Raw genomic sequence first — 24,351 nt, forward strand, 5'->3', positions numbered from 1 at the left:
AATTTCTTTAAAATGTTCTATTTTTGGTCCGAAATAATCACCAAATTTCCACTTTTTAAAATCCAAAACTCTTTTTTTCCTCTACCATGCAAGCCTTTAAACAAGTAATATATACAGACATATCTGTACTAGTCCGCTTTTTTCCAACAATGGAAAACATCAAGCAAAAAGGAGCATTGCTCTCTACATAAAGAAACCTGCTCCCTTTAATTATTAAAATTAGCAAAAAGTTCTAGCTTTAGTTAAAGTTTTAAAATCCAACAAATAAATGTTTGCAAGGGAGGTGCCAATGCCTTTAATCAAAGCACTGCTTCCTGTAATCATTATACTCCACATAAAATAACAACTCTCTTTGCCATAGACAATCTAGTACTTAGCAGCTCTGTTATTTATGGAATGCCCAAGTCCTTTTTCAGAAGCTAAGGGGTTAATATCAGATTACTTTAGTAAGAGTTCTAAACAAAGCTGGTAATGTGAGGTCTGTTGACTGATCCAAGAAAGCAGTTAAGTCAAGACAGGCCGGGCTGCTGATCAGAGAGAGGACAGTGCTCCTCAGAAGAGCAGTCAGACTCCGCAGAGCAAATGCTAGAGGACGTGGCCCCTGGGCCAGGAGTGTCTGTAAATGAGGGCAGAGGAGGCAGCTGAGCAAGACCAGATAAAACAATGTGGGGGACAGAAGGGCTATGCCTCATCTCCTCCGTGCTTCCTGGGAAAGCACAGTGGCAGTGTCCCGTCTCCAGTCAACTCTGTGAGGCAAGACGACGTCTCGGACCACAAACCCAGCACACATGCACTCACTTATCTGGGTGGACATCGACATGCTTCCACAATGAACACAGTGAACACTCAGTGGTTAGGTGCCTGGGGGTTAGTGGAAGCCAAACCCACTACAGGCCCCCACCTGCAGCATCCTTTCTGATCCCGAGACGGACCCAGAGCACCACACAGAGTGGGCCCTGCCACCCACCATGGTCTGTGCTCTCTGCAGACTCCTGTCACGTGGGCTGTAGCTGAATGCCAAGAGCCACAGCAGGGCCTCAGGGGGTTCAGCTTCTGACATCACTAACTGCTCAGCCGCGATATCAGCCCATCCTCCAAAGTGAACGAACAAAAACCAGCACTCAAAGGGGCCTCCGTAGGACCTGGAACAGAATCAAAACACATGGCAGCCCGGCAACTTGATTTCTTTCTCTTTTTGGTTCTTAAAGCAACTGTCATGTTTGCAAATGGTTGGCTTAAATTGTTCTTATGCACTGAAGTACAACTTGCAAGGAACACAAGTTAGACTCAGAAAAGTAGCTCACAATGCCATGCTGAACTCATCACAGGGCCATCAAAGGCAGGTCTTTCAAAACCCCACGTGCCCTGAGGACTTCAGACATTTAAATCTTTATATCCAAGGACCACGAGTGAGTACAGGACTTTGACAAAGAAAGATTCTGGACCATGACCAAGAGGAATGCCACAAGATGAGAACCTGCAGGCACCCCTCCGCTTTCTCCCTGGCCTGCACAGCTGGGCTGCCATGGAAAGTGGGGCCCCCCCAGCGACTACGCAGCCACCCAGATAGCTCCAGAGCAAGAAATGAGGGGGCTCCTGGGGGTCCAGATGGAGACCAGAGAAGGGATGCAGACAGAAACATGCGTGGTTTCCTTTCTGACAAAACACAAGGTTCTGGTCAGTACTTTGGTAATTATGAATTTTTAATGGGCTGCATACTGTATTCTTTCCTGTCATCACGTATATGTCCAAGCTGAAAAGCTAGAAGCTTTTGTGAAGCTATCCTTCCATCAGGCTGGGAACTGAGAGGTGTGCTGGTTGTTTAAAGGGTAGACTCCAGTCAAGGAAAGGACCCATTAATGTGCACAGTGACAGTGTCAGCAGCTTAATATCTCCCCTGGAGAAAAGGGAGCAGACTGGCCTGAGATCAAGTTAAATCAGAACTTTCCTTCTGAACCGGGGAATCTCCTGGAACAGAGAGTTCTAGGCCTCCCTTGGTTGGATCTGGGTCTGCTGTATCTGTTCCAAGAACAAGTGATTAAATGTTTTGAAATCTAGCTTGTGGAACAATGGAGAGAAAAGAAGAAAGGAGGGTATTAATCTTACTTGTCCCACAGGAGGGAGAAGTAGTGCTCTGTGGGCCGCATCAGTGGTCGGCTGGGTTATGATGTCTCAAAAGCAAGGAACAAGCTCCACAGGGTCTCTCTCCTACAGACCTCACTATAAGCCGAGCACCAGGGCTCTCTCACGCTCCCTGCTCACAGATGGGCATCACACCTGGATCAGAGCTCAGAGCTTGCCTTGCACAAATGGGCCTGGTCCTTCTTGCTGTTTTCTACCAGTAACTAAGTATGTGAGGCAGTCCCAGTGGCCGGGTGAGAAAGCATCTAAACCTGCTCACCCACCCCTCCCTGCAGGTGGACCCTGAAATCTAATTAAGGCAGATCCAGGTTAGGTAGGAGTACCATGAAGTTTTGGGTCTAGGTCTTGCTCTGCAACAGAGACAATCTGAAAGGATGCACATGGGGCTGATGGTGTTATAGGTTGTCAGTGAGTCCAATACTCTGATCCCCGCTTGGCTGCTCGTTCTTTTTGTCTTGTTTATTGGTAAGAATCTTGTCGGGGAGGGGTAGGTGAGTAACTGGCACAAAGCCTTCATCAGTGATCATGAACATAAGGAGGACCAGGTGGAAACGTGATGGCTCAGTGAGGAGATTACAGAGAATTTCAAGAGGGAATAGTGGCAAAAGGAACAAATAAAGACAGTCTTAGTAGGTTAGTATAGACAACAAATAAAATATTTGTATTCTACAAAAAAGTAAGTCAAGAGGAAGCTGAAGGGTGTTATGTCACAAAGAACTAAAAGCCTAAATGTGATTGCTTTTAGGAAAATAATGTATTATGAGAGGGTACTTAATATCATGTTAGAAATTAATTTATATTAGAATGGATTTTCTAACTTTAGAAAAATATTTATTAAAAAGAGGAGGAAAAGGGGCATGTTATCCTACTGTGCAAGAGAAGGTTAGCATTTCCTTCCCTAGAGAGTAAGAGGAAGGGAGAAGACTAAGGGACCCAGGGGGCACCGCCCTTCTCCTTCTGCATAGCTGGGGGTGGGGGTGGCATTGCGGGCACTGCTTTTTTTTATAGGGTCTATTTTTCTTATTGTTATGCTTATATATTTCAAAATCCAATACCGGACATTATTCAGGACAGTTTCTATACAAGGTATTTACATACATACCTGTTGATTCTGAGCGATACATGCGGCTCGCTATGTGCTTCCTCTACTTCTCACGTAGCAATGTGCTTACCTGTTTGGGGATGGCCACAGACCAGTAAGGCCGTCCCATCAGCCCTCCATAAAGGGAAGGTCAGGATCAAGAGAAACCACTGTGACTCAGACCTACAAGTCGTAGGGATTTGCTTACCCGTGAGTCTGGTCTTCAACCATTTCTCTGAGCATTTCAGAAATATGTTTCAGAGGCTGGTGCCACAGTTCTTGTGGGATCTCTGTGGGTAGAGAGACAGACCAGAGGGAACTGAAGAAAAGTCAAACCTATCAGGATCATCTGCTGCTAAGACCAGAAGAGCTTTGGAAAAAGGCCTTGTTTTTCCTGGTCCACGGGACCCATACCACTGGTCTCATGCTGTTCCCAGTCCATATCCATCCCTTAGGCCTGGGAAGATCCTCAGTGTTTACATAGAACTAAACAAACTTCAAAGGCTCTTTAACTCAGGTATATGGAAGGAGACAAATTGCAGCCTGCCCTAGGACTGGAAATGTTATGTTGCAGATACCCCAGGTTTTTTTCTTTCCTACCCTCCCCATCACTGACAATTCATGATTTCAAAGTACATGGAGATGGTAATAAAAGTCAACAAGGAACTAAGAATAGGCTGCCCAACTGTTTTTCTATGACTGTGATGAATTCAGAATATGATTTCAGGTTTAAAGGCCAGGAAAATAATACACAGATATCATACAAACAGATGTCCTTTCTTGAGTTAGTTTTTCTAGTTTCATAATTATCCCATTGTTTTAGACACATCTGAACATGTGTGTATCTGCAGTTCTAAACAACATCTGAAAAAGTTACCACATTTCCATGCAGTGATAGGCTCTATAATTAAATACATCAGAAGATAATGTAAGCGATGGGGTAAGCACTGCTAACGACCCCACAAATGTCATGGATTACAGGCTCATACATTATCTTTCCCTCCTCTGAAATGCCCATAACTCTTGATTTGTAGCCTTTAAAGGCATGTTTCATTTTCTTCTTTGTATTAATTATTTAGATGCTTATTTTATGTCCCCCCCTACTGTAGCTCTTGGATAGTCAGGGCTTGTAAGTGATCTATCTTTTATGCCCCACAGGACTTAACAGTAGGCACAAAATCAATTTCTGATGAACAGAAGATTCTACTATTAAAAAATACTTCAGGGGCACCTGGGTGGCTCAGTCGGTTAAGCATCTGCCTTCGGCTCAGGTCATGATCTCAGGGTCCTGGGATCAAGCCCCACATCGCGCTCCCTGCTCAGCAGGGAGTCTGCTTCTCCCTCTGCTCCTCCTTGTGTTCTTTCTTTCTCTGTCTCAGATAAATAAATAAAGTCTTAAAAAAATACTTCAATTTGTGAACTTAACATTAATTTTTTTCAAAAGTAATATGCTGAAAAGCAGAATAGGAGGAACTCCTGCTAAAATTCATTTATTTATTTTTGGACGTAAATCTAGGACAGTCACATAAAGGAAAAGGTAAACGGCTGACTTCATGCCCAAGGTATCACCTTAGTCTTTTGTTTATAGATTTCCCAACTTAAAAAATAACAACTCCAGTATTTTTTCTGGAGCTCATTCAGTTTTTCACATAGGCTTACCTCAGGCTTTGCTAATCTGACCTAAGCTGTAAAGTGTACCCCTAGAAAGAGAAATGCTGACTTTTTTGTCTCGTTATCAAAGTTTTCCCATTGTGTGCCCACAGGGTAAGTTTCACAACACTGTTGACCCCAGGTCCCGCCAGCCTCATTAGCACCTCTACCGCTAGCACCTGAGAGGACAGGGTCGGATGGGTCACTTTGGGTGAGAACCTACATCTTTTAGAAAAAGGAAAAAGAATTGGATTTTGTAAAATGCTCTGAAACTTTGAATCATCTACTTTCCTTGAATGAATCAACTTACTCAAGTCTCAGGAAAAATGCAAGCAAAAATGGCATAAAAAGGAAATACTACCAGCTCTTTCCCTCTTTTTTTTCCTTCCACAGTTAAAATGCCTTTTTCTCTGGCACAGTCTGCGCTGTGTCAGTGCTACCTTTCCCTCAGATGCCAGGCTGCCATGGGGAAGGATGCCTTTATTCTCTATGCCTGAAATGTTGCCTAAACACAAGTTCCTACACATGCCAACAGGTCAACTCCAGTAAGGATGGAATCATCACTTTCCCAACTGGATGTGACCAATGGAAGGCTGGCAAATGAAACCAGAGAAGGCCATGATCCAATACACTTACTGAATTCTTTCAAAAGTCTTCTTCCCTTGGCTCGGTTAGGAGAAATTTCCCCTAAATTTCCTAGGCTTTGTTCATCATTTTATCTTTCCTTCTGCAACAAGGGGCACGGAGTGGAAAGAATGAAATACAAATAAATGTACTGTTTTAATATTCCTCAGCCAAGTCTTAGCCTGATCCTGGCATTCAGGTGCATCTGGCCAGCACCAGTAGAAGCCTGTGTTATCCGGAGCAGACTATCAAAACTTAACAAGAGGCCATTTTTTTTTTCTTTTGGTAAGTGATGATAACTGGGAAGTCCAGAAAATTCTCATATCAAAATCCCACAGAATGTGAGACCCCGAGAGCTTAAAGGAATGTTAGAGATGACCGAGTCCATCTCCCCTGTTTTATACATAAGGGACTGGTAGGGAAGGGTCATTATTTGTCAGCGTTCTTTCTCAGAAATTATTTTAATATGGGTAGAATCAACTTTCACATACCTTTCGGGTGTTGGAGCAGCATCATAACAAGAGATGGAGAAGCATAAGGAAAGTAGGTCTTGAATGTAAACTTTAGCTACAAGAGAATAAAAAATTCAAAACCACATGAACATTAGGGTTGAAAGGGATATTAAAAAAGAACAAAATCTTGCATCATCTACCCCAAAAAGACCTACTAGTACTAACATGGTCAGAATGTTTTCTTAAACATTTATTTAAAAAAAAAAAATGCTTCCAATAACCTTGTAAATATGTTCCAGAAAAATGAACCTTTTTGAAATCACCTTCTGGGGCTTCAGAAAAATAAAGTTATGTTCCTGATGCCTTCATAGCAGTTCTTTACCTCACATGAACCCAATTATGCACATAAATCTCCTATTTAAGTGAGAGTTTCTAAGGCAGTTATGAGATGTTAGGTATTCCAGCATGATTTTTTAACAACAAAAAAAGCATGAAACAACAATGGTGCTCTCAACACTTTGAGGGCCAAAGCGCTATAGTTATTTATGCCCTTTGAAGGCAGAGTGGCTTTGAAATATGTTTGTAAGAAATTAAAGGAAAATCTAGAAACAGTGACGTGCTCGGGCTTTGATGAGTTTTGGTAAATCTGTAAATCCATGTGACCATCATCCCAGTCAAAACAGAGAACATTTCTGTCACCCCAAAAACTTCATTTGTGGTTTCACCACTCCCCAGCAATCAATATTTTGATTTCCACAAGAGAGTTTCATTTTGCTTATTCTTGGATTTCATATGAATAGAACCATAGAGTTTGTATTCTTTTGTGTCTAATTTGGCTCAACATATTTACATTTTTTTTTTTTTAGATTCTTCCATGTTACTCTGCTTGTTGAGTAGTTCGTTCTTACGGTCTTTTCTTATTGCTTGAAATAATCATCGTATGAATATACCATAGTGTTTATTCATTCCCCTATTGATGGGTATTTGGGTTGTTTCCAGTTTGGGGCTACTATGAAAAAAGTGTCAAATTAACATTCATATTTATGTCTTTTTGTGGACATGTGTTTTCATTTTTCTTGGGTAAACAGCACAGGAGTAGAATTACTGAGTAGATGCCTGTTTTAATTTATTAGGAAAATGCCATGTAGTTCTCCAAAATGGTTGTACCATCTCATATTCCCACCAGCAATTTATGAGAATTCCAGTTGCTCCACAAAGCAAACATTTGATATTGTCAATCTTACTAATTTCAGCCATTCCAGTGGGTATGAAATGTCACCTCTTTATGCATTTACTATGCATCTTCTTGACAGCAAATGATGTTGAACAATTTTCATGTGTTTAGTGCCAACTTATATATCTTTTTTGAAGTATTCATTTCTTTTCTACATTAAAAAAAAACCCGAGTTGCTTCTTAAGGAGTAAGAGATCTTTATATATTCTGGACACAAGTTTTCTGTTAAATATATGTATTGAAAATATTTTCTCCCAGGTGGTGGCTTGCCTTCTCACTTTCTTAATGAGTCTACCAAAGAAAAGAAGCTTTTCATTCTGATGAAATCTATAATTTACCCATTTTTTCTTGTATGGTTTATGCTTTTTTTGCATCCATTGTAAGAAATCTTAGATTGTTCCAATGTAAAAAAAAGATATTCTCCTATGTTTTCTTCTAGGAGCTTTATAGTTTTAGCACTTATGTTGAAGTCTATGATCTATCTCAAATTAATTTTTGTATTTTGTGAGGCAGAGGTTTGTTTTTTGCCATATAGATATCCAGCTGTTTCAGCACATCTGTTCAAAACGTTCCTTTCCCCACTGAATTGCCTTGGTGTCTCTGTCAACGACCAACTGACCATACACACACACACACACACACACACACACACACACACACGTGTATATATAATGTATGAACTATATGGATATATATTTCTGGACTCTTCACTCTTCAGTTCTACCAATCTATCTATCCTTTTGCTGATACCTCACGGTCTTGATTACTGTAGCTTAAAGTCTTGATATCAAGTAGTATGAGTCTGCTGGGGTTTGTTTTTTTTTTGCATTTGTTTTTCAGAATTGTTCAGGCTATATTGTTCTGGAATTTTATGGGTTCTCTCACATATTTAAGTTCTTTAAAGCAATGTTCTGTAGTTTAGTGTAGAGGTCTTACACATCTTTTATTAAATTTACATCTAAGTATTATTTTATTTTTTTAAAGATTTATTTATTTATTTTGGGGGGTAAAGAGAGAGTGTGGGGCGAGGGGTGGAGGGAGAGGGAAACCAGACTCCGCGCTCAATACGGAGCTGACGCAGGCCCTATCTCAGGACTGAAGCCAAAACCAAGAGCTGGACACCCAACTGACAGCGCCACCCAGGCGCCCCTTAAGTATTTTATATGTAACTGTGCATTTTTCTCTCTTTACTTCTGTCAATTTTTGCTTCAGAACTCTGTTACTGGGCACATATCCATCTATAATTGGTATTTCTCCGGACGACCTGACCATAATGCCATTATAAAATGTCCCTCTTTATCTCTTGTCTTACCCTATCTTCAAGTCTATGCCATCTGCTGCTAGTAGTGCCATACCAAATTTCTGTGATGATTCCTTGTATAACCTATCTCTTCTCTTCCTTTTACTTCACTCTATCTGTGTCTTTATAATTAGAACGGGTCTCTTGAAAACAACATACAGGTGGATCTTAGTTTATCCAATTTGACATTTGTGCCTTTTTACTAGCATATTTAGCTAATTTTTATTTAATTTTTGTAATTAATGTACCTGTTAGTATGTTTGGGTTTAAGTCTAACTTTTGATGTTAGTTTTCTTTTGTCCCATTTATTTACTTTTTGTTTCTCTAGCAGCTCACAGCCCTGTCTTATGACACCTCAAGTCCATCAGATTGTGCCTTCAGTGCTGGGCACCTGTGACCCCACAAACCGCCCCCCCCCACCAACTCCTCACATGAGAGACCTAAGGAGACGGTTAGCAGAAATCCCAATGTGGTTTCCTTTTTCAAGGCTTAAATCTCCTCCAGTTTCTATGTGCTTTTTTAGTGGCTCTCTACTACCTTCAAATAGTTTTAAACATATTTCTCAGAGTTTATAATTTTTATTAGGAGATTTAGTCTAATATATTACTGCACTCTGCCATTGCTGGAACCAGAATCTGAACTGATTTGCTGTTTGTACTAAGCCACTAGGCAAGTTTAGAAAAAGTGGCTTGTTGTGGCAACACTAGTCCAATTGAGCACACTGATGGAACTGCAATGTGCTTGCCAAATACAACAAGGGTGAGAGGAAAGGATAAAAAGAGAATGCGAAGCACTGAAGATAAATATTTCTGACAATGGGAAAGAATGTGGATGAATGGGATTTCTCATAAACTGCTGGGGGGAGTATAAATTGGTACATCCACATATGAAAACAATTTGGCAGTATCTACAGAAGCTAAATCTTTGCATACCTAATAACCAGCACTTCCACTCCTATATATATATGTATATCCCAGAATGTTCAGGGCAACCCTATTTCTAAAAGAAAACAAAATCTGGAAACAACCCAGAGGCCTACCACCACTTTCCCAGCAGTGTACTATACGGCAACACCCCACCATGGCCACACACAACATAGAGCAATCTTGGCGAGTGGGAAAAGCAAGGCTCAAAAGGCTGCATACAGTATGCTACTCTTGTTTGTTGTTTGTTTTATGAAGTGCAAAAAAGTAAAGAAAACCTGGTTTAGGAAATCCCATATATGTGATTCCATTATTTTCAGGAAAAGCAAAGGAATGATAAACATAAATTCAAAACAGTGGCTACGTGGGGGAGAAAGGCAAGGCTGTAAGACAGAGACAGGCTATACAGATACATGTAAATTACTGTTACTGGTCCAGGTCTCATTTGGATATCAGATTCATAAATATTCGTTTTATTAAGAATAAACGCATGACGGGCACCTGGGTGGCTCAGTCGTTAAGCATCTGCCTTTGGCTCAGGTCATGATCCCAAGGTCCTGGGATCAAGCCCCACATCAGGCTCCCTGCTCGGCGGGAAGCCTGCTTCTCCCTCTCCCACTCCCCCTGCTTGTGTTCTTGCTCTCGCTATCTCTGTCTCTGTCAAATAAATAAAATCTTTAAAAAAATAAAAAAAGAATAAATGCATGAATGAATGAATGAATAAAACACAGAAAGGAAAGAGTGTTATGCATGGATCACACAGGACACAGGGTGTTATGCATTAAGGATTATGAGTAATCTAAAAATGGGCACTCAAGAAGGCAGGAGATCAATGATGAGAAATGGCCGTCAATTAAAAAGGCAGGCAATCAGGAATAGCCCTACAAAGAGAAATGACATAATATATGTATATGACGGCCTGTGCAAAGATAAGAGGTTACTGCCTTCTTATTCTGAGACCAAAGTCAGGGCAATGAATTCTTCCTTTTTTTGGATCCCTGCCTTGCTTTCCACTGGGACTCAGTTGTGTACCCCTCCAAACCGCCAGACCTGTGTAGCCTGAGCAGGGTAATATTCTAAAAGAAAAGCAACAAAAATAGAAAAAAAAAAAAAAAGAAAGAAAAGCAAGAGAAATAGAACAAACAATCTTAAAATCTGTATGGAACCATGAAAGACCCTGAACAGCCAAAGCAATCTTGAGAAAGAAGAACAAAGCTAGAGTCAGCATACCCTCTGATTTCAAACCTTATTATAAACCTATAGTAATCAAAACAGTATTGTACTGGCATAAAAACAGACCCACAGATCAACAGAACAGAGAGCCCAGAAATAAACCCACACATACATGGTCAAGGACCCAAGAATTTACAAAGGGCTTTAGGACAGTCTCTACAATTAATGGTGCTGGGAAAACTGGACAGCCACATGTAAAAGAATGAAACTGGACCACTATCTTAACAACATATACAAAAAATAAACTCAAAATAGATTAGAGACTGGAACATTAAGACCTGAAACCATAAAACTCCTAGAAGAAAACACAGGTGGGAAGCTCCTCAACAATGGTCTTGGTGATGATTTTTGTATCTGACTCCAAAAGAAAAGAGAACCAAAGTGAAACTAAGTAAGTGAACTACATCAAACTAAAGAGCTTCTGTACAACAAAAGAAACCATCAACAGAATGAAAAGGCAACCTACCGAATAGGAGAAAATATTTGCAAATCATATATCTGATAAGGGGTTAATATCCAAAATATATAAAGAATTCATTAAAATTCAATACAAAAAATCTGATTAAAAAATGCGCAGAAAATATGAATAGACATTTTTCCAAAGAAGACCTACAGATGGCCAACAGGTACAAGAAAAGGTGTTCAACATCACTCATCATCAGGGAAATACAGATCAAAACCACAATGAGGAATCGCTTCATATCCGTTAGAAGAGCTAGTATCAAAAAGACAAGAAATAACAAGTGTTGGCAAGGATATGGAAAAAAAGGAACCTTAGTGCACTGTTGGTGGGAATGTAAACTGGTGCAGCCAATCTGGAAAGCAGTATGGAGGTTCCTTGAAAAATTAAAAATAGAACTACCAAATGATCCAGTATCCCACTACTGGGTGTTTACCCAATGAAAATGAAAACACTAACTCAAAAAGATAGTTAACTAACTATACCCCCTATGTTCACTGTAGCATTGTTTATAGCAGCAATGACATGAAAACAACCTAAGTGTCCACTGATGGATGAATGCATAAAGAAAATGTGGTCTATGTATATACAATGCACTATTATTCAGCTGTTAAAAAAAGTGCTATCTTGCCATTTGCAACAACATGGATGGAACTTGAGGGCATTGTGCTAAGTGAAGTAAGTCAGACAGAGAAAGATAAATACTATATGATATCACTTATATGTAGAATCAAAAAACAAAACAAAGCAAAACACCCCTTGAGCTCACAGATACAGAGAACAGATTGGTGGTTGCCAGAGGCAGGCTGGGGAGTGGGAGAAATGAGTGAAGGGGATCAAAAGGTACAAACACTTCCAGTTATAAAATAAGTAAGTCTCGTGGGTGTAACATACAGCATAGTGACTACAGTTAATAACACTGTATTGCATGTCCAAAATCTCCTAAGAGAGTAGATCTTAATAGTTCTCACTACAAGAAAAAAAATTTTGTGACTTTGTGGTGACAGATGTTAACTAGACTTACTGTAACATTTCACAATACATACAAATATTGAATCATTATGTTGTATACTTGAACCTGGTATTTGTTAATCAGATCTCAATAAAAAAAAAAAAAGAATAGACAAATTACTTAAAAGCAACTGCAACTCCAGTCCAAATCCACAGTGCCCAAGGCCAACAGCCAGGAGCAAGGCTGGTAAGAAAAACACACTTAAGCTAATGCTTTCACCAGTGTCTTCAGCCCAAGCCTAGGTGTTGTTCAGGAGTCAAGGGGGCAAGTTTTCTAGAGGCTGGTTCCTAACTGGGAATACAAAAAATGCACAAGGGAGGATAAAAGATATTTACAGTTATGCCTCAAAATGGGTGTGAGGGCCAACCAATGCCTTTCAGCAGAGCTCTCCTCCTGAATTCCAGGCTGGGTACCACTGAAACGTGGTTTGCTACAGTCTATTTAACCTCCCTAGGGAAAAAGGATGGGAGAAAACACATCATAAATATTTATGATTGCCTTAAAAAGCGGGAACATCTGCTAAAACCTGCGAGATTTCTTTGGTGTAGGGGTGTATGGGATTGTAGCAAAGGAAGAGTCACACAGCACTGCTCTCTTCAGTCAGGCTGTGGAAAGCATGGTGGGGGACCATGGCCTACCTCCTGGGAAGCTGCAGTGGACCCAGGAGCCTGGACAGGCAAGGCCCCACACATGGTATAGGTCAGTTAAAATGCCTGACAGTGAAAGCTCTGGTAGGAATGCTTCCTGTTTCACAAGGTCCCTCTAATCAGTCCCCGGCCCTTGGCAGGGGTTGTCTGGCTTCTGCTGATGGGGCCGCACAGTACAAGTCTTCCTACAGCCCTCACGTCTGGCTTCTTTCTCGCTGACTGGGTCCAATTCGCACTTCTTGGTCACTGCCACTCCTAGCTGCTTCTCTACAATGACTCAAATCTCTCCTTGTCACTCCTACTGGCTCCTTTCTCTCCTGGAACCCAATTCACATTTGGGTCTCTCCTAGCTAGGCAAGGCAACTCTAATAATTAAGACTGTCCAGCACTCCTTTGTAATATGTGGCATTTCCTTCTTAGCACCGGCCATATAGACTCCAGAATGCCCGGGCAGGGTGGAGGCCGCTTGGCAGACAGCATGCAACACGGGGCCTGGAAAATGCCTCCCCCAGGGTGGCACGTGCTGGCATGAGAGTTCTCTTACACAACAGCAGGTAAATGCTTCTGGGTACCAGGGCACAGGGCAGACAGAAACTATCCTGATTTATTTTCAGTTAAAATGGTTTTACCTTTGCTGGGGCATTCATTTGGAAGCTTTCTTCATAAGCAAAAGAGTTTATCAAAATTACTAAAAATAAAGTGCTCCTTCCTGGTGATTAGCTAGATACTCTTAGCAGCCTTTTTTGTCTTTGGGGGAATGAGTAATATATGCAATATAACAAACCTGCTTGTTTTTTTTTTCCAGAGCTTCCACAAAGCACCGTGTAAACACTTGAATAGCGGCTAGTACTTCTGGGGCTCCGTCGGTTTCCAGGAGTGCATACCTGAGCAATGCAAAGCCAGATTACAACACATGTAATGATTAATCTGGCAAACACGTGAGCCTGAACTGTAAAAGGGAAGAGTGGAAACGTTCTTTTTGTGACATAAGCTTCAGCAGTATCTTAGCTCATCAGATTTCAGTCCTTGTGTGAAAGTAGGAGAAATCTGTCACTCCTTTTCTAAATACTTTCATTAAAATAGCGATCTGCAGAGCTTCCCTTCTTGGTTTTTAAATTATTAAGCACTGCATTTCCCTTCCACAGAGGCCTGAGTGCTCTTTAGAGATACTCGCACATTGTATGCCCAGGCATGCAAAATCAACAGACCTTTTGCTTTTTCAAGTGGAGAAAGAGCTGCCCAAGGGGGTAAAGTGCCTTGGTCAAATCCACCCACAGAAGCGGTGAAAGAATCTGTGAAGAATCTGCCTTGCACCTGGATTAGTTTTTGTGCATTTTCATACAACTAACTATATGTTGAAACAAAAGAAATCAACTCAAACTTTGCTCGCTTTAAACTAAAAACATCATTCTTACTCCTGTGCTCATTTATTTAGCCTGAAATTAGTATGTTAAGACCAACTCAAGGACTGGGTTATTTGCTGTTGTAAAAATTCCTTTCCCCAGGGTTACTGTCTGCCCTGGAGGCTCTACTGCTGAGGGCAAGGGGGATGAAGGTGGGGAGAGTAAGCGCCAGCACCCAGGAAAGAGGATGGAAACTCTCCCTTGGTAACAAGCTCCCACTAACGGCCAGCCATGACCCAACCTGGTATCCAGTGGCCTCTCATCTCTCTTCATCTGTAAATCCAATGAACTTCCTAAGAAGTACTCATATTTGTAAAATTAATGTTTTAGGATAACATGTATAGTTGATTTTGCCTTTCAGCTCTCTTAAGAATGGCATTAGTTATTTCTTTTTCTCGGTTTTTCCTTAGCTTTAAATTCCTTTAAAAAGATCGGTCAGCCCTCATGTGGTGAAGGGAGTACACTGCTATGCTTTATTTTGAGCTGAGAAAAATCCTACATGAACAGTTAATGATTTGATATCTAATTTGATTTTGCCTTTCTACCATTATAATTAGAATTTTAAATGGTTTAAAAAAGTTATTTTTAATTCTTAGGCATTGGCTTTTAATATACACTGATATTTAGGTTTTACCAAATAGCTCAGAAGGGTAAGACAGAATCAGAAACTAACTTCCCCATTGTATAGCCAGAGACTACCACAAAATTTTGGAAGAATTTGGAAATGGCTTTTGGAAAATGGCTTTTCTAGATCAATTATTAGAAAAATAGCACATCATTTACCTGAACATTTCATCAACAATTCTGAATATGGCAGGGTGGCAGGCTGCTTCAGGCTGTAAAGGAAGAGACCAAAAGAAAGTAAAATATCAGAAGCATTTCACTGATAACATATGACTGGTTATTATCAGGGAGATGAGCTGTCTAGAACTGCTGGTGTCTAGAAAATGGGCATATCCCTTTAGGTTAGGGGAAAAAAAAAAAAACAACTCAGTGCATGGAAAAAGCCTTGCATTACAAACACAAACTGGTTCTCTAGGAGCAAAGAGATTATGGGCAAGCTTTGTTTCCTCTATACTCCTGTATGTTCTACATTTTCTCCAACAGGCCAATATGATCCAGAGAAATAATCAGTAAGTATCATGGGAAATTTAAAAATACCTTTCACCAGCATGCTGTAGTAAAAGCAGAGCCTGCCTGTGTTGCTAGTTTTACACCTGCCCGTGTGTCTGACGACCCCCCATGGCCCAGAAGTGCCCCAAGGTCAGGTCTGGGCCTGCTATCTTTTCATTCCTCCTTATTAGGCAATGAGTACATAGTAATTTAGAATTATTTGAGGAAAACAGTGACTACTACCATCCTGGACTAAATAATATCACATCTTAGTGCACTATGAATTTAACAGCTGAAATTATTTAGGATGAAAAAGGGGCTAATGAAAATAAAATATAGATACCATCATTCTGAACAAGAAAAGTGATTTATTCTGTGAATATTTTTGTGATGGTTTTGATGATTTCAATCTGCAGAAGTTGACCAACTATGGCCTAGGTGGGGCTTCAGTGGGCCTGACCCAGGTTGCCTATCTTCTCAGCCAGAGATCAAAGCATAATATTAAGCCAAATGAAAATGCCATTTGTGGGATGCCTGGGTGGCTCAGTCGTTAAGTGTCCACCTTCAGCTCAGGTCATGATCCCAGGGTCCTGGGATTGAGTCCCACATTGGGCTCCCTCCTCAGCAGGGAACCTGCTTCTTCCTCTGTCTGCAGCTCTCCATACTTGTGCTTTCACTCTGTCTCTCTGACAAATAAATAAATAAATAAAATCTTTAAAAAAAAAAAAGAAAAAAGAAAATGCCATTTGTGTTCTGAAACAGATTTTACAGTAGCATCCAAATGTGAGTGGATTAAGCTCTACAAGGGACATTTCTTTGAGTCCTATTGCACTTGCTATGACCAGCTCCTGTAAACATTTTTTCATAGCCCCTCAACAAGAAAAGAAGAAGAAAGGACATGCTTTGCCTCACAAGTTTTCTGGGGCATGCTGAAGAAAGAACGGAGCCTATCTCCATAGATTTTCTTTTCCACTTTCCAGTCTGCGCTGGCCTTTTGAATTGTAACATTGAACGGGTGCCATCTAGTGTTCACATACTGCCACTACAGGCTGTCACAGCCCGCTCCAGGCAAGAACACTGCCACTTGTTGAAAGGATGGGAAGATTTCCTTTTAATTACTGGAAGAGAAAGATTTGTGCTTTGCAAGTTACAAATTGCTACTCTTTAAGGAGAGTAACCCACATTCCCTAATCCTTCACTGATGTGAATTTTTATCTAAAAGAAACCAACTAAAAATTCTCATAGTTAAATTCATTATGTACTCAAGAAATAATCTGGCAGGACCATGGTTCAACAGAAGGGAGGCAAATTATTTCTTGGCTTTGATCTCAGGCAAGTCAGTTAATCTCCCTGTGTCTCGGACCCACTGTAAATAATAACAGTTATTAAGAGGTCACTGGATAAATGCCCAGAAAATACCATAAACCTTTCTACATATTCATAATGGAAAAATCAAACAAGAGAAAAGCGAACTATGTGTTTTACAGTGATTCATCAGATTTGCCAAAAATTTTTCAAACTTTCATAGATGTACAATATGCCTGAATAAGTGTTTGTGTCACATGCCTACAAGCAGACAGACATACAGAGCCTGAAAATGCACTGAGAGAAAACCAAAATTGGAAATGGTAAAATAGAACCATTCCTTTTGATCCAAATGGTCTAACTAATCCAGAGCCACAATGTAAATTTGATGCTAGCAGAAAATCATTCAGTACTATTTACAGGGGGGCGCCTGGGTGGCTCAGTCGGTTAAGCGTCTGCCTTCGGCTCAGGTCATGATCCTGGAGTCCCGGGATCAAGCCCTGCATGGGGCTCCCTGCTCAGCAGGGTATCTGCTTCTCCCTCTGCCCCTCACGCTGCTTGTGCTCTCTCTCTCAAATAAATAAATAAAATTTTTAAAAAAATACTAATTACAGGGAGAGATTTCTAAATCGCCAATGAAAAGATAATCCAATGGGTAGAACAGGCTGCCATGAAAATAAAGGGGGACAAGCAAGAATGTTCTTAGTTTGTTAAGAGAGGACTAGAGTTTGGACATACTCTATTTTATGCAGTGTTTTCTATCAAAACCACTCAATCCAATGTTTTAAATGTCTCCAGAATGTGTAGAACCACCTGCTCTCTCCATGCCACTGGACTCTCTGCTTAGATTTCCATCTAAATATTTCAGACTTTTATTTGCTCTCAGCCTGCTTCTACAACCCATTTTAGCTTTTACAACAGATAAGATGCCAGGAGGCAGGAGAACCTTGCTGAAACAGCAGTGGCAGAGATTTTGATTTAAAAACCAGTCTTCCTTGCTGCCCCAGAGCTGTGAACAGCTCTTTCTCATCTGAAGCTTTTACTGATGGTTTTTCAAATGAGACTCTTTACACTTCCCGAGCACATAATTTCAGGGTCAGTGAGTCCCCTCATGAAGCCTGGAGTGGTCACAGGCCAGGCATGTGTCCCAGTGACATCAAATCACAAAAGCAAACTTAAGCTGCTTTTCTTATCAAGAGAATCCTCCAAATAGAATTAAAGTCTTAATTTATGCTTCTTTGGAAGCCATAAATTTCCCTCCCCTAAATCTTTACAGCATCCTTGTGAGGGAAGAGCCAGACATTTAACCCCTCTGTGCCCTGTTTTATTTGTAGAATGGGACCCTACAGTAACCAACCACAGGCCACCCTGCAACCCAGAGCCTCGAACCCTAGCTCTAAAGTCCTGCAATCTGGGCGATTATCTTTCCTGTAAAGATGAGGGAAAGAAAAATTTTCTTGGGTTCCATCTGTTTGTTTTTCTCCATCCTACCAAAATCTGTTCCTTCTCAAGCTCTGCTCTTCTCCATCTGGCCTAACGATTTCCATGTACAGATTATTTCAAGTCTAGGGAAACTATGTCACCAAGAGGCCATCAATAACACACGTTTTGCCTTCTTCCCTCCCCTCACACCACCCTCAATCCTTTCACTGAATGAGGATGAACAGAAGATGATGGAGAGCTTCGGACTCTGGCTTCCTTTTCTTATGGACCAGATTGTTCTGTTGGGTGTGCATCCCCTTCCTGTCTCCCACAGCTACCCAGAAATGCATCGTTTATCTCCTCTCTGCCTAGGACAGCCCATTCCCATCCCTCAACAAAACAAGGCAAGACAGAGTCAACACAGAAGAAATGCGCAGTGGCCGTGTGCTCTCGGCCTGTTGGTTGTGGGGGAAAGGTGAGGGAGAGGCCAACTGTACAAATAACATCCATGCAAACTCTCTGCCCTTGATGCCTAATCTGTTATTTTCATCACAATTCATCAAGGATTATTACAAGCCACTTGTCACTTGAAAGAGGCCTGAGAACATGGAAGAACAGAATTCTCATGGATGAAATCTTTCCTCTTCTCTATCATTTTGATTCCTTGTGTGTGCTCGATAGAGTATGGGGAACGGGGGAAGAGAAGAGAGACTACCAACCAGAAAGGGAAACTGTACTGTGATTCAAGGGTTTACAGACAAAAGTGAATGCCTCACAGAAAAAAGGGCAGTGAGGAAACAGAAAAGTTCTCAAGCCTTTTCCATTTATCATCCTTCACAGATATTTTTATCTAAAAAATAAAGAGGGAAATTGGAGGTAAGAGAGAAGATGAAGCTTGGGAAGCCTGAAACAGATTCTCTTTCGTGGTCTGTTCTAAGACAGTTAAATACTTTACTCAGGAACGGTCATTCTCTTCAAGAAGAAATGGCTGATGAGAAGCTTGGCCTCCAGTGTGCGCAGTGTACGCAGGAGTCAGCAGTCCCAGCCCACTCCTCCAAACCCCTGACGGGCGGGAGCCCCTGTGGTGATATATGTATATAATTAAAGGGTGACTACATTTACCAGAAAATAACTTTCCTCTTTTAAGAAAGGGATTCTCGGGGTGCCTGGGTGGCTCAGTCGTTAAGCATCTGCCTTCGGCTCAGGTCATAATCCCAGGGTCCTGGGATCGAGCCCCGCGTTGGGCTCCCTGCTCCGCGGGAAGCCTGCTTCTCCCTCTCCCACTCCCCCTGCTCGTGTTCCCTCTCTCACTGAGTCTCTCTCTGTCAAATAAATAAATAAATCTTTTAAAAAATAAAAAAATAAAAAAGGGATTCTCCAGAAGATTCATTCCAATAGTAAACTCTTTGATGGAGTTCAAAAGCGATTTGGTTTCTACGATACCGACTTATATGAAACCTTTATATCTATTGTGTAAAGTACCTTTATTAATACGTATGTTTTATTATGCCATTTTCTTCTTTTCTGCTTTCAGAATGCTATAAACATAAGACTGTAAATAACCCTTTTGCATTTCAGGACCTATTTTGTTTCAAAACACTCAAGTTTCTTTCAACAAATTTGAGCCTGGAAAAATTATTCCCTTTCTTTTTAATCTTTACCAGATGTTGTTTATACTACAAGCATTTTTTTTCAGTACTCCATAATGAAATTATTGTTTAATTAGTGATAAATGTATCATTTCTGGGCTTAAAAGAAAAACAACTTAACCACCAAATGTACTTCTGTATTTTAAATTTACCTGTACTCTACAAGAGCGTTAAGACGCAGGGGATGTCAGCTCTGGATTAAGAACAAGAACCCCCAAACCTGAAGTTCTTTCTAGCCTTGCCCAGTGGCTTCTGTCCAGTGAGCTGAGCTTGTGCAGCTTGAGCAGGAAGATAGCCCCTCAGCATCCTGCTGCTTCTTGGCTCAGTCACTAAGTGGCACTGAAACCCCAGGTCGAACACTGCACTTTGTTTTTTGTTTCTTCTCTCTCCCTTCATTTGACTGGTCGGTTGCAAAGTCCTGCATCCCCAACAGTAAGAATCCCCAGCACTTGCCATCTGGTCCTCCTTCTTTACAGAGATGATGCCTGGAGCAGGGGAAGGGGTGTGTGTGTCTGGTGCCCCCCAGAGGTCGATGCTGGGAGGTGCAACTACTGTCCCAGGTGCAGATTCTTCACCTTTTTGCAAGTGTAAGCCATCACCACACTTTCCTATTCGACCACTGCTAAATTACATGCACCACATTAAAGAGCTCAAAAAAAGAAATGCTTAAAGGACTGCTAATGAAAAAGCAGAAAAAGAAAACCCTAGAACATTAGTAAGAAGTTATTCAAGCACAGAAAACTGACATCATCTGGGATGTGGAGTTAATTCTTCAGTATAATCTTTTATTAAAGGGGAACTGTGTTTGGAATGTTGTGTAAAGGAAGTTTTTCTTTTTGAAGTGGCTACAATTGCTCTTTGGAGAATGAAGACAAGAACACATCCTATCTCACATCAGGGGTATCTGCATGCTTTTATTCTTAAGCTCTTATTAGATTAAGAAATAATTCCTCTCCCACCCCCTCCCCAGCTTTACTGAGGTATACTTGACAAGATAAAGAAATGATTTTAATTGAGCTACAAAGACTTTCAGGAGGGAATAGATTCAAAATTTGAATAAACAAAAACAAAATGCACCCCATCTCCCTTCCCCCTCTTCTCTCGGCTCTTTCCTGAGCAAATCTATTGGTGAAGGCGAGGAAGCAGCTTCTCTGGACCCAGCCTGAGGGGCAGGCGGCATGCGGGGTCAGCCAACAAATGACTGAATCAAAGGGCATGGGAACCAGGGTACATCCCAGCCTGGGCATACTGCAGGGCAGCCAAGCACAGCGCCACCGTGCCACCCAGCCAGCACTTCTCATTCAACTGTGGAATAGAAACAATAGCTTTCTGGGCTCCACAGACAGAACTGTAACTAGAAAACATAATATCCTTCTGATTCTGGTCAGTCTTGGGAAACCAAAAAGTGTCAAAAAAACCCTGCATAATTAGCAAGCTTTCACTGCTTTGGTGACATCAGTTTTTATGGCAGGTCTGAAGCTATGGATTACGATCTTGCAGTGTATGTTCTGTCAAGGGAAACACAAGACTATCTGCTTTGAAAAGTTTCAGTCTGCAGAATAAATGACAAACTGAGGCTAATACTGTCATTTATTTAGGAGCCACAAGTTGTGGCAGGGAGCCATGAACTTGGGGGCAGTTCAGCCCATGGAAGCCAAAGGGTGAGTCTCAAAAGTAAGCAGGTTTCAAAAACGTGTTTTTATTTTATTTTAAAGATTTTATTTATTTGTCAGAGAGAGAGAGCACACGCACACAAGCTGGGGGGAGCAGCAGGCAGAGAGAGAAGCAGGCTCCCCACTGAGCAGGGAGCCCAATGTGGAACTCAATCCCAGTACCCTGGGATTGTGACCTGCGCCGAAGGCAGACGTTTAACTAACTGAGCCAACCAGGCATCCCTTGTTTTTATTTTAGAAGCCAAAAAGATATGTGCATTTAGAATTCAGGTAATATTAGATTGGTGCTTTATTACTTAGTCTTAATAGAAAATACCAGGCTTTACAATCTACACATTTAATGCAATCCCTATAAAATACCAACAGCATTTTTCACAGAGCTAGAACAAACAATTCTAAAATTTGTATGGAACCAGAGAAGACCCCAAAAAGCCAAAGCAATCTTGGAAAAAAAAAAAAAAAGCAAAGCAAAGCTGGAGGCATCACAATTCCAGACTTCAAGCTATATTACAAAGCTCTAGTAATCAAAACAGTATGGTACCGGCACAAAAGGAGACATAAAGATCAATGGAACAGAACTGAAAATCCAGAAAATCCAGGAAAAAAAAAACCCCACAATTATACGGTTAATTAATCTTCAACAAGGCAGGAAAGAATATCCAATGGGAAAAAGTTTCTTCAACAAATAGTGTTGGGAAACCAGGACAGCAACATGCAAAAGAATGAAAGAGGACCACTTTCTTACACGATCCACAAAAATAAATTCAAAATTGATTAAAGACCTAAACGTGAAACCTGAAACCATAAAAATTCTAGAAGAGAACACAGGCAATAACTTTTTTTACATCGACCGTAGCAACTTCTTTCTAGATATGAAACTTCTTTCCAGATATGTCTCCTGAGGCAAGGAAAATGAAAGCAAAAATAAACTATTGGGACTACATCAATATAGAAAGCTTCTGCACAGCAAAAGGAACAGTGAACAAAACGAAAATGAAAAGGCAACCTATGGAATGGAAGAAGATATTTGCCAATGCCATATCCAATACAGGGTTAGTATCCAAAATAAATAAAGAACTTATTAAACTCAATACCCCCAAAACCAAATAATCTAATTAAGATGGGCAGAAGACATGAACAGACATTTCTCCAAAGATGACATCCAGATGGGCAAAAGACACATGAAAAGATGTTTATCATCACTCATCATCAGGGAAATGCAAATCAAAACCACAATGAGATATCACCTCACACCTGTAATAATGGTCCAATCAACAACGCAAGAAACAAAAGGTGTTGGCGAGGTTGTGGAGAAAAAGGAACCCTTGTGCACGGTTGGTGGGAATGAAAACTGGTGCAGCCACTCTGGAAAACAGTATGGAGGTTCCTCAAAAAGTTAAAAATAGAACAACCTTATGCTACAGCAATCACACTACTGGGTATTCAAGAACACCAATTCAAGGGCCACCTGGCTGGCCCAGTTGGAGGGGTGTACAACTCTCGACCTTGGGGTTGTGAGTTCAAGCCCCATGTTGGGTGTAGATTACTTATATATTTTTTTCATACATAAATATCTTTTTAAAAAAAGAGCACTAATGCAAAGGGATACATGCACGCCTGTGTCTATAACAGCATTATTTACAATAGCCAAGATAAGGAAGCAGCCCAAGTGTTCACTGACTGATGAATGGATAAAAATGTGGGATCTACATACAATGGAATATCATTCAGCCTTAAAAAAGAATGAAATCTTGCTGCTTGCAACAACATGGATGGAGTTAGAGAGTATAATGCTAAGCAATATAAGCCAGTCAGAAAAAGACAAATACCTTTTAAATTCACTCACACGTGGAATTTAAGAAACAACAAACGAGCAAAGGGAAAAAGAGAGACAAAACAAGAAAGAGACTCTTAGTTATAGAGAACAAACTGATGTTACAAGAGGGGAGGTGGGTGTGGGAAGGGGTGAAACAGGTGATGGAGACTAAGAGAACACTTATGATGAGCACCAGGTGATGTATGGAAGTGTTGTATCACTATGTTGTACACCTGAAACTAATATAATACTGTATGTTAACTACCTGGAATTAAAATAAAAATTTTAAATTAAAAAAAAAAAACTACAGGGCGCCTGGGTGGCTCAGTTGGTTAAGCGACTGCCTTCGGCTCAGGTCATGATCTTGGAGTCCCTGGATCGAGTCCCGCATCGGGCTCCCTGCTCGGCAGGGAGTCTGCTTCTCCCTCTGAACCTCCCCCCCTCTCATGTGCTTTCTCTCTCTCTCAAATAAATAAAATCTTAAAAAAAAAAAAAAAAAGAAGAGGAGAAAGAAAAGAAAATACCAGGCTTTCAAGTCCCCGAAAGACCAAAGCACATTTGGGGAGGTCATTTCCCTTTGTACAACCTGTACCACACTTTTATCTTTTGTTTTTGCAACATCTTGTAACTATAGAATTTCCAGGGCTATTTCTGGACAGTCCCAAGAGATGGAAACATAATTAACAGTGCTCCATATAAAATACAAGTTACGTAGACCATCACACTTTAATTACTCTCAGAATCCAACTCTAATGTAATAGGCATCAAGTTTCTTCTGGAGGAAAACACAGCAGGCCCCTGCTATCTGAGTCTTCGAGATCTCTCTGATACTTCTGCTCGGCCTTGTCACTGCACCAAGATACTGCGCTGCGATAAATGAATCAGATGATGCAATTAGGAAGCAGGCTCTTCAGGTTACCCTTGTAATCACTGAGTCACGTCACAGGCATATTACAGCCTGCCGTGTTTTCTGGCACTGTAGACCCAGGATGCCTGAGGAGAGCGGCCCACGCCAATCAGACGCTTGCAGCTCTGTACTCTAATTACCTTCTTGAACCATAAGGCATAGAGAGGTCATATCCTGCCAGTGCCACAATAAATTAAACCAAATAACACCCTCTGGAATCCTCCTTTAACCATAATGGAAGCTCCGAATCCCTACACACATGAGCCTGATAAGTACTTCTGTAGATCAACGGACTTCGAAGCTGT

The 24,351-nt window shown here is 40.9% G+C and overlaps 1 protein-coding gene across 11 annotated transcripts in view; it reads right to left on the bottom strand.

Moving 5' to 3' along the window:
• Positions 1–24,351, bottom strand: part of FANCC (FA complementation group C) — a 299,252-nt gene that overhangs the window by 18,229 nt on the left and 256,672 nt on the right. For all 11 annotated transcript variants that reach the window (XM_028122318.2, XM_028122310.2, XM_028122311.2 and 8 more), the window contains 5 exons: positions 14,945–14,997; positions 13,543–13,642; positions 5,989–6,064; positions 3,432–3,513; positions 968–1,142 (listed from right to left, as the gene is read on the bottom strand). In XM_028122318.2, the coding sequence (XP_027978119.1) occupies positions 968–1,142; positions 3,432–3,513; positions 5,989–6,064; positions 13,543–13,642; positions 14,945–14,997 (486 nt within the window). The remainder of the gene's footprint in view (positions 1–967; positions 1,143–3,431; positions 3,514–5,988; positions 6,065–13,542; positions 13,643–14,944; positions 14,998–24,351) is intronic.

This window comes from Eumetopias jubatus, unplaced genomic scaffold (assembly GCF_037043125.1).
Source record: "Eumetopias jubatus isolate StellerSeaLion01/CBP00866 unplaced genomic scaffold, mEumJub1_p1.0 scaffold_15, whole genome shotgun sequence".
Taxonomy (NCBI): Eukaryota; Metazoa; Chordata; class Mammalia; order Carnivora; family Otariidae; genus Eumetopias; species Eumetopias jubatus.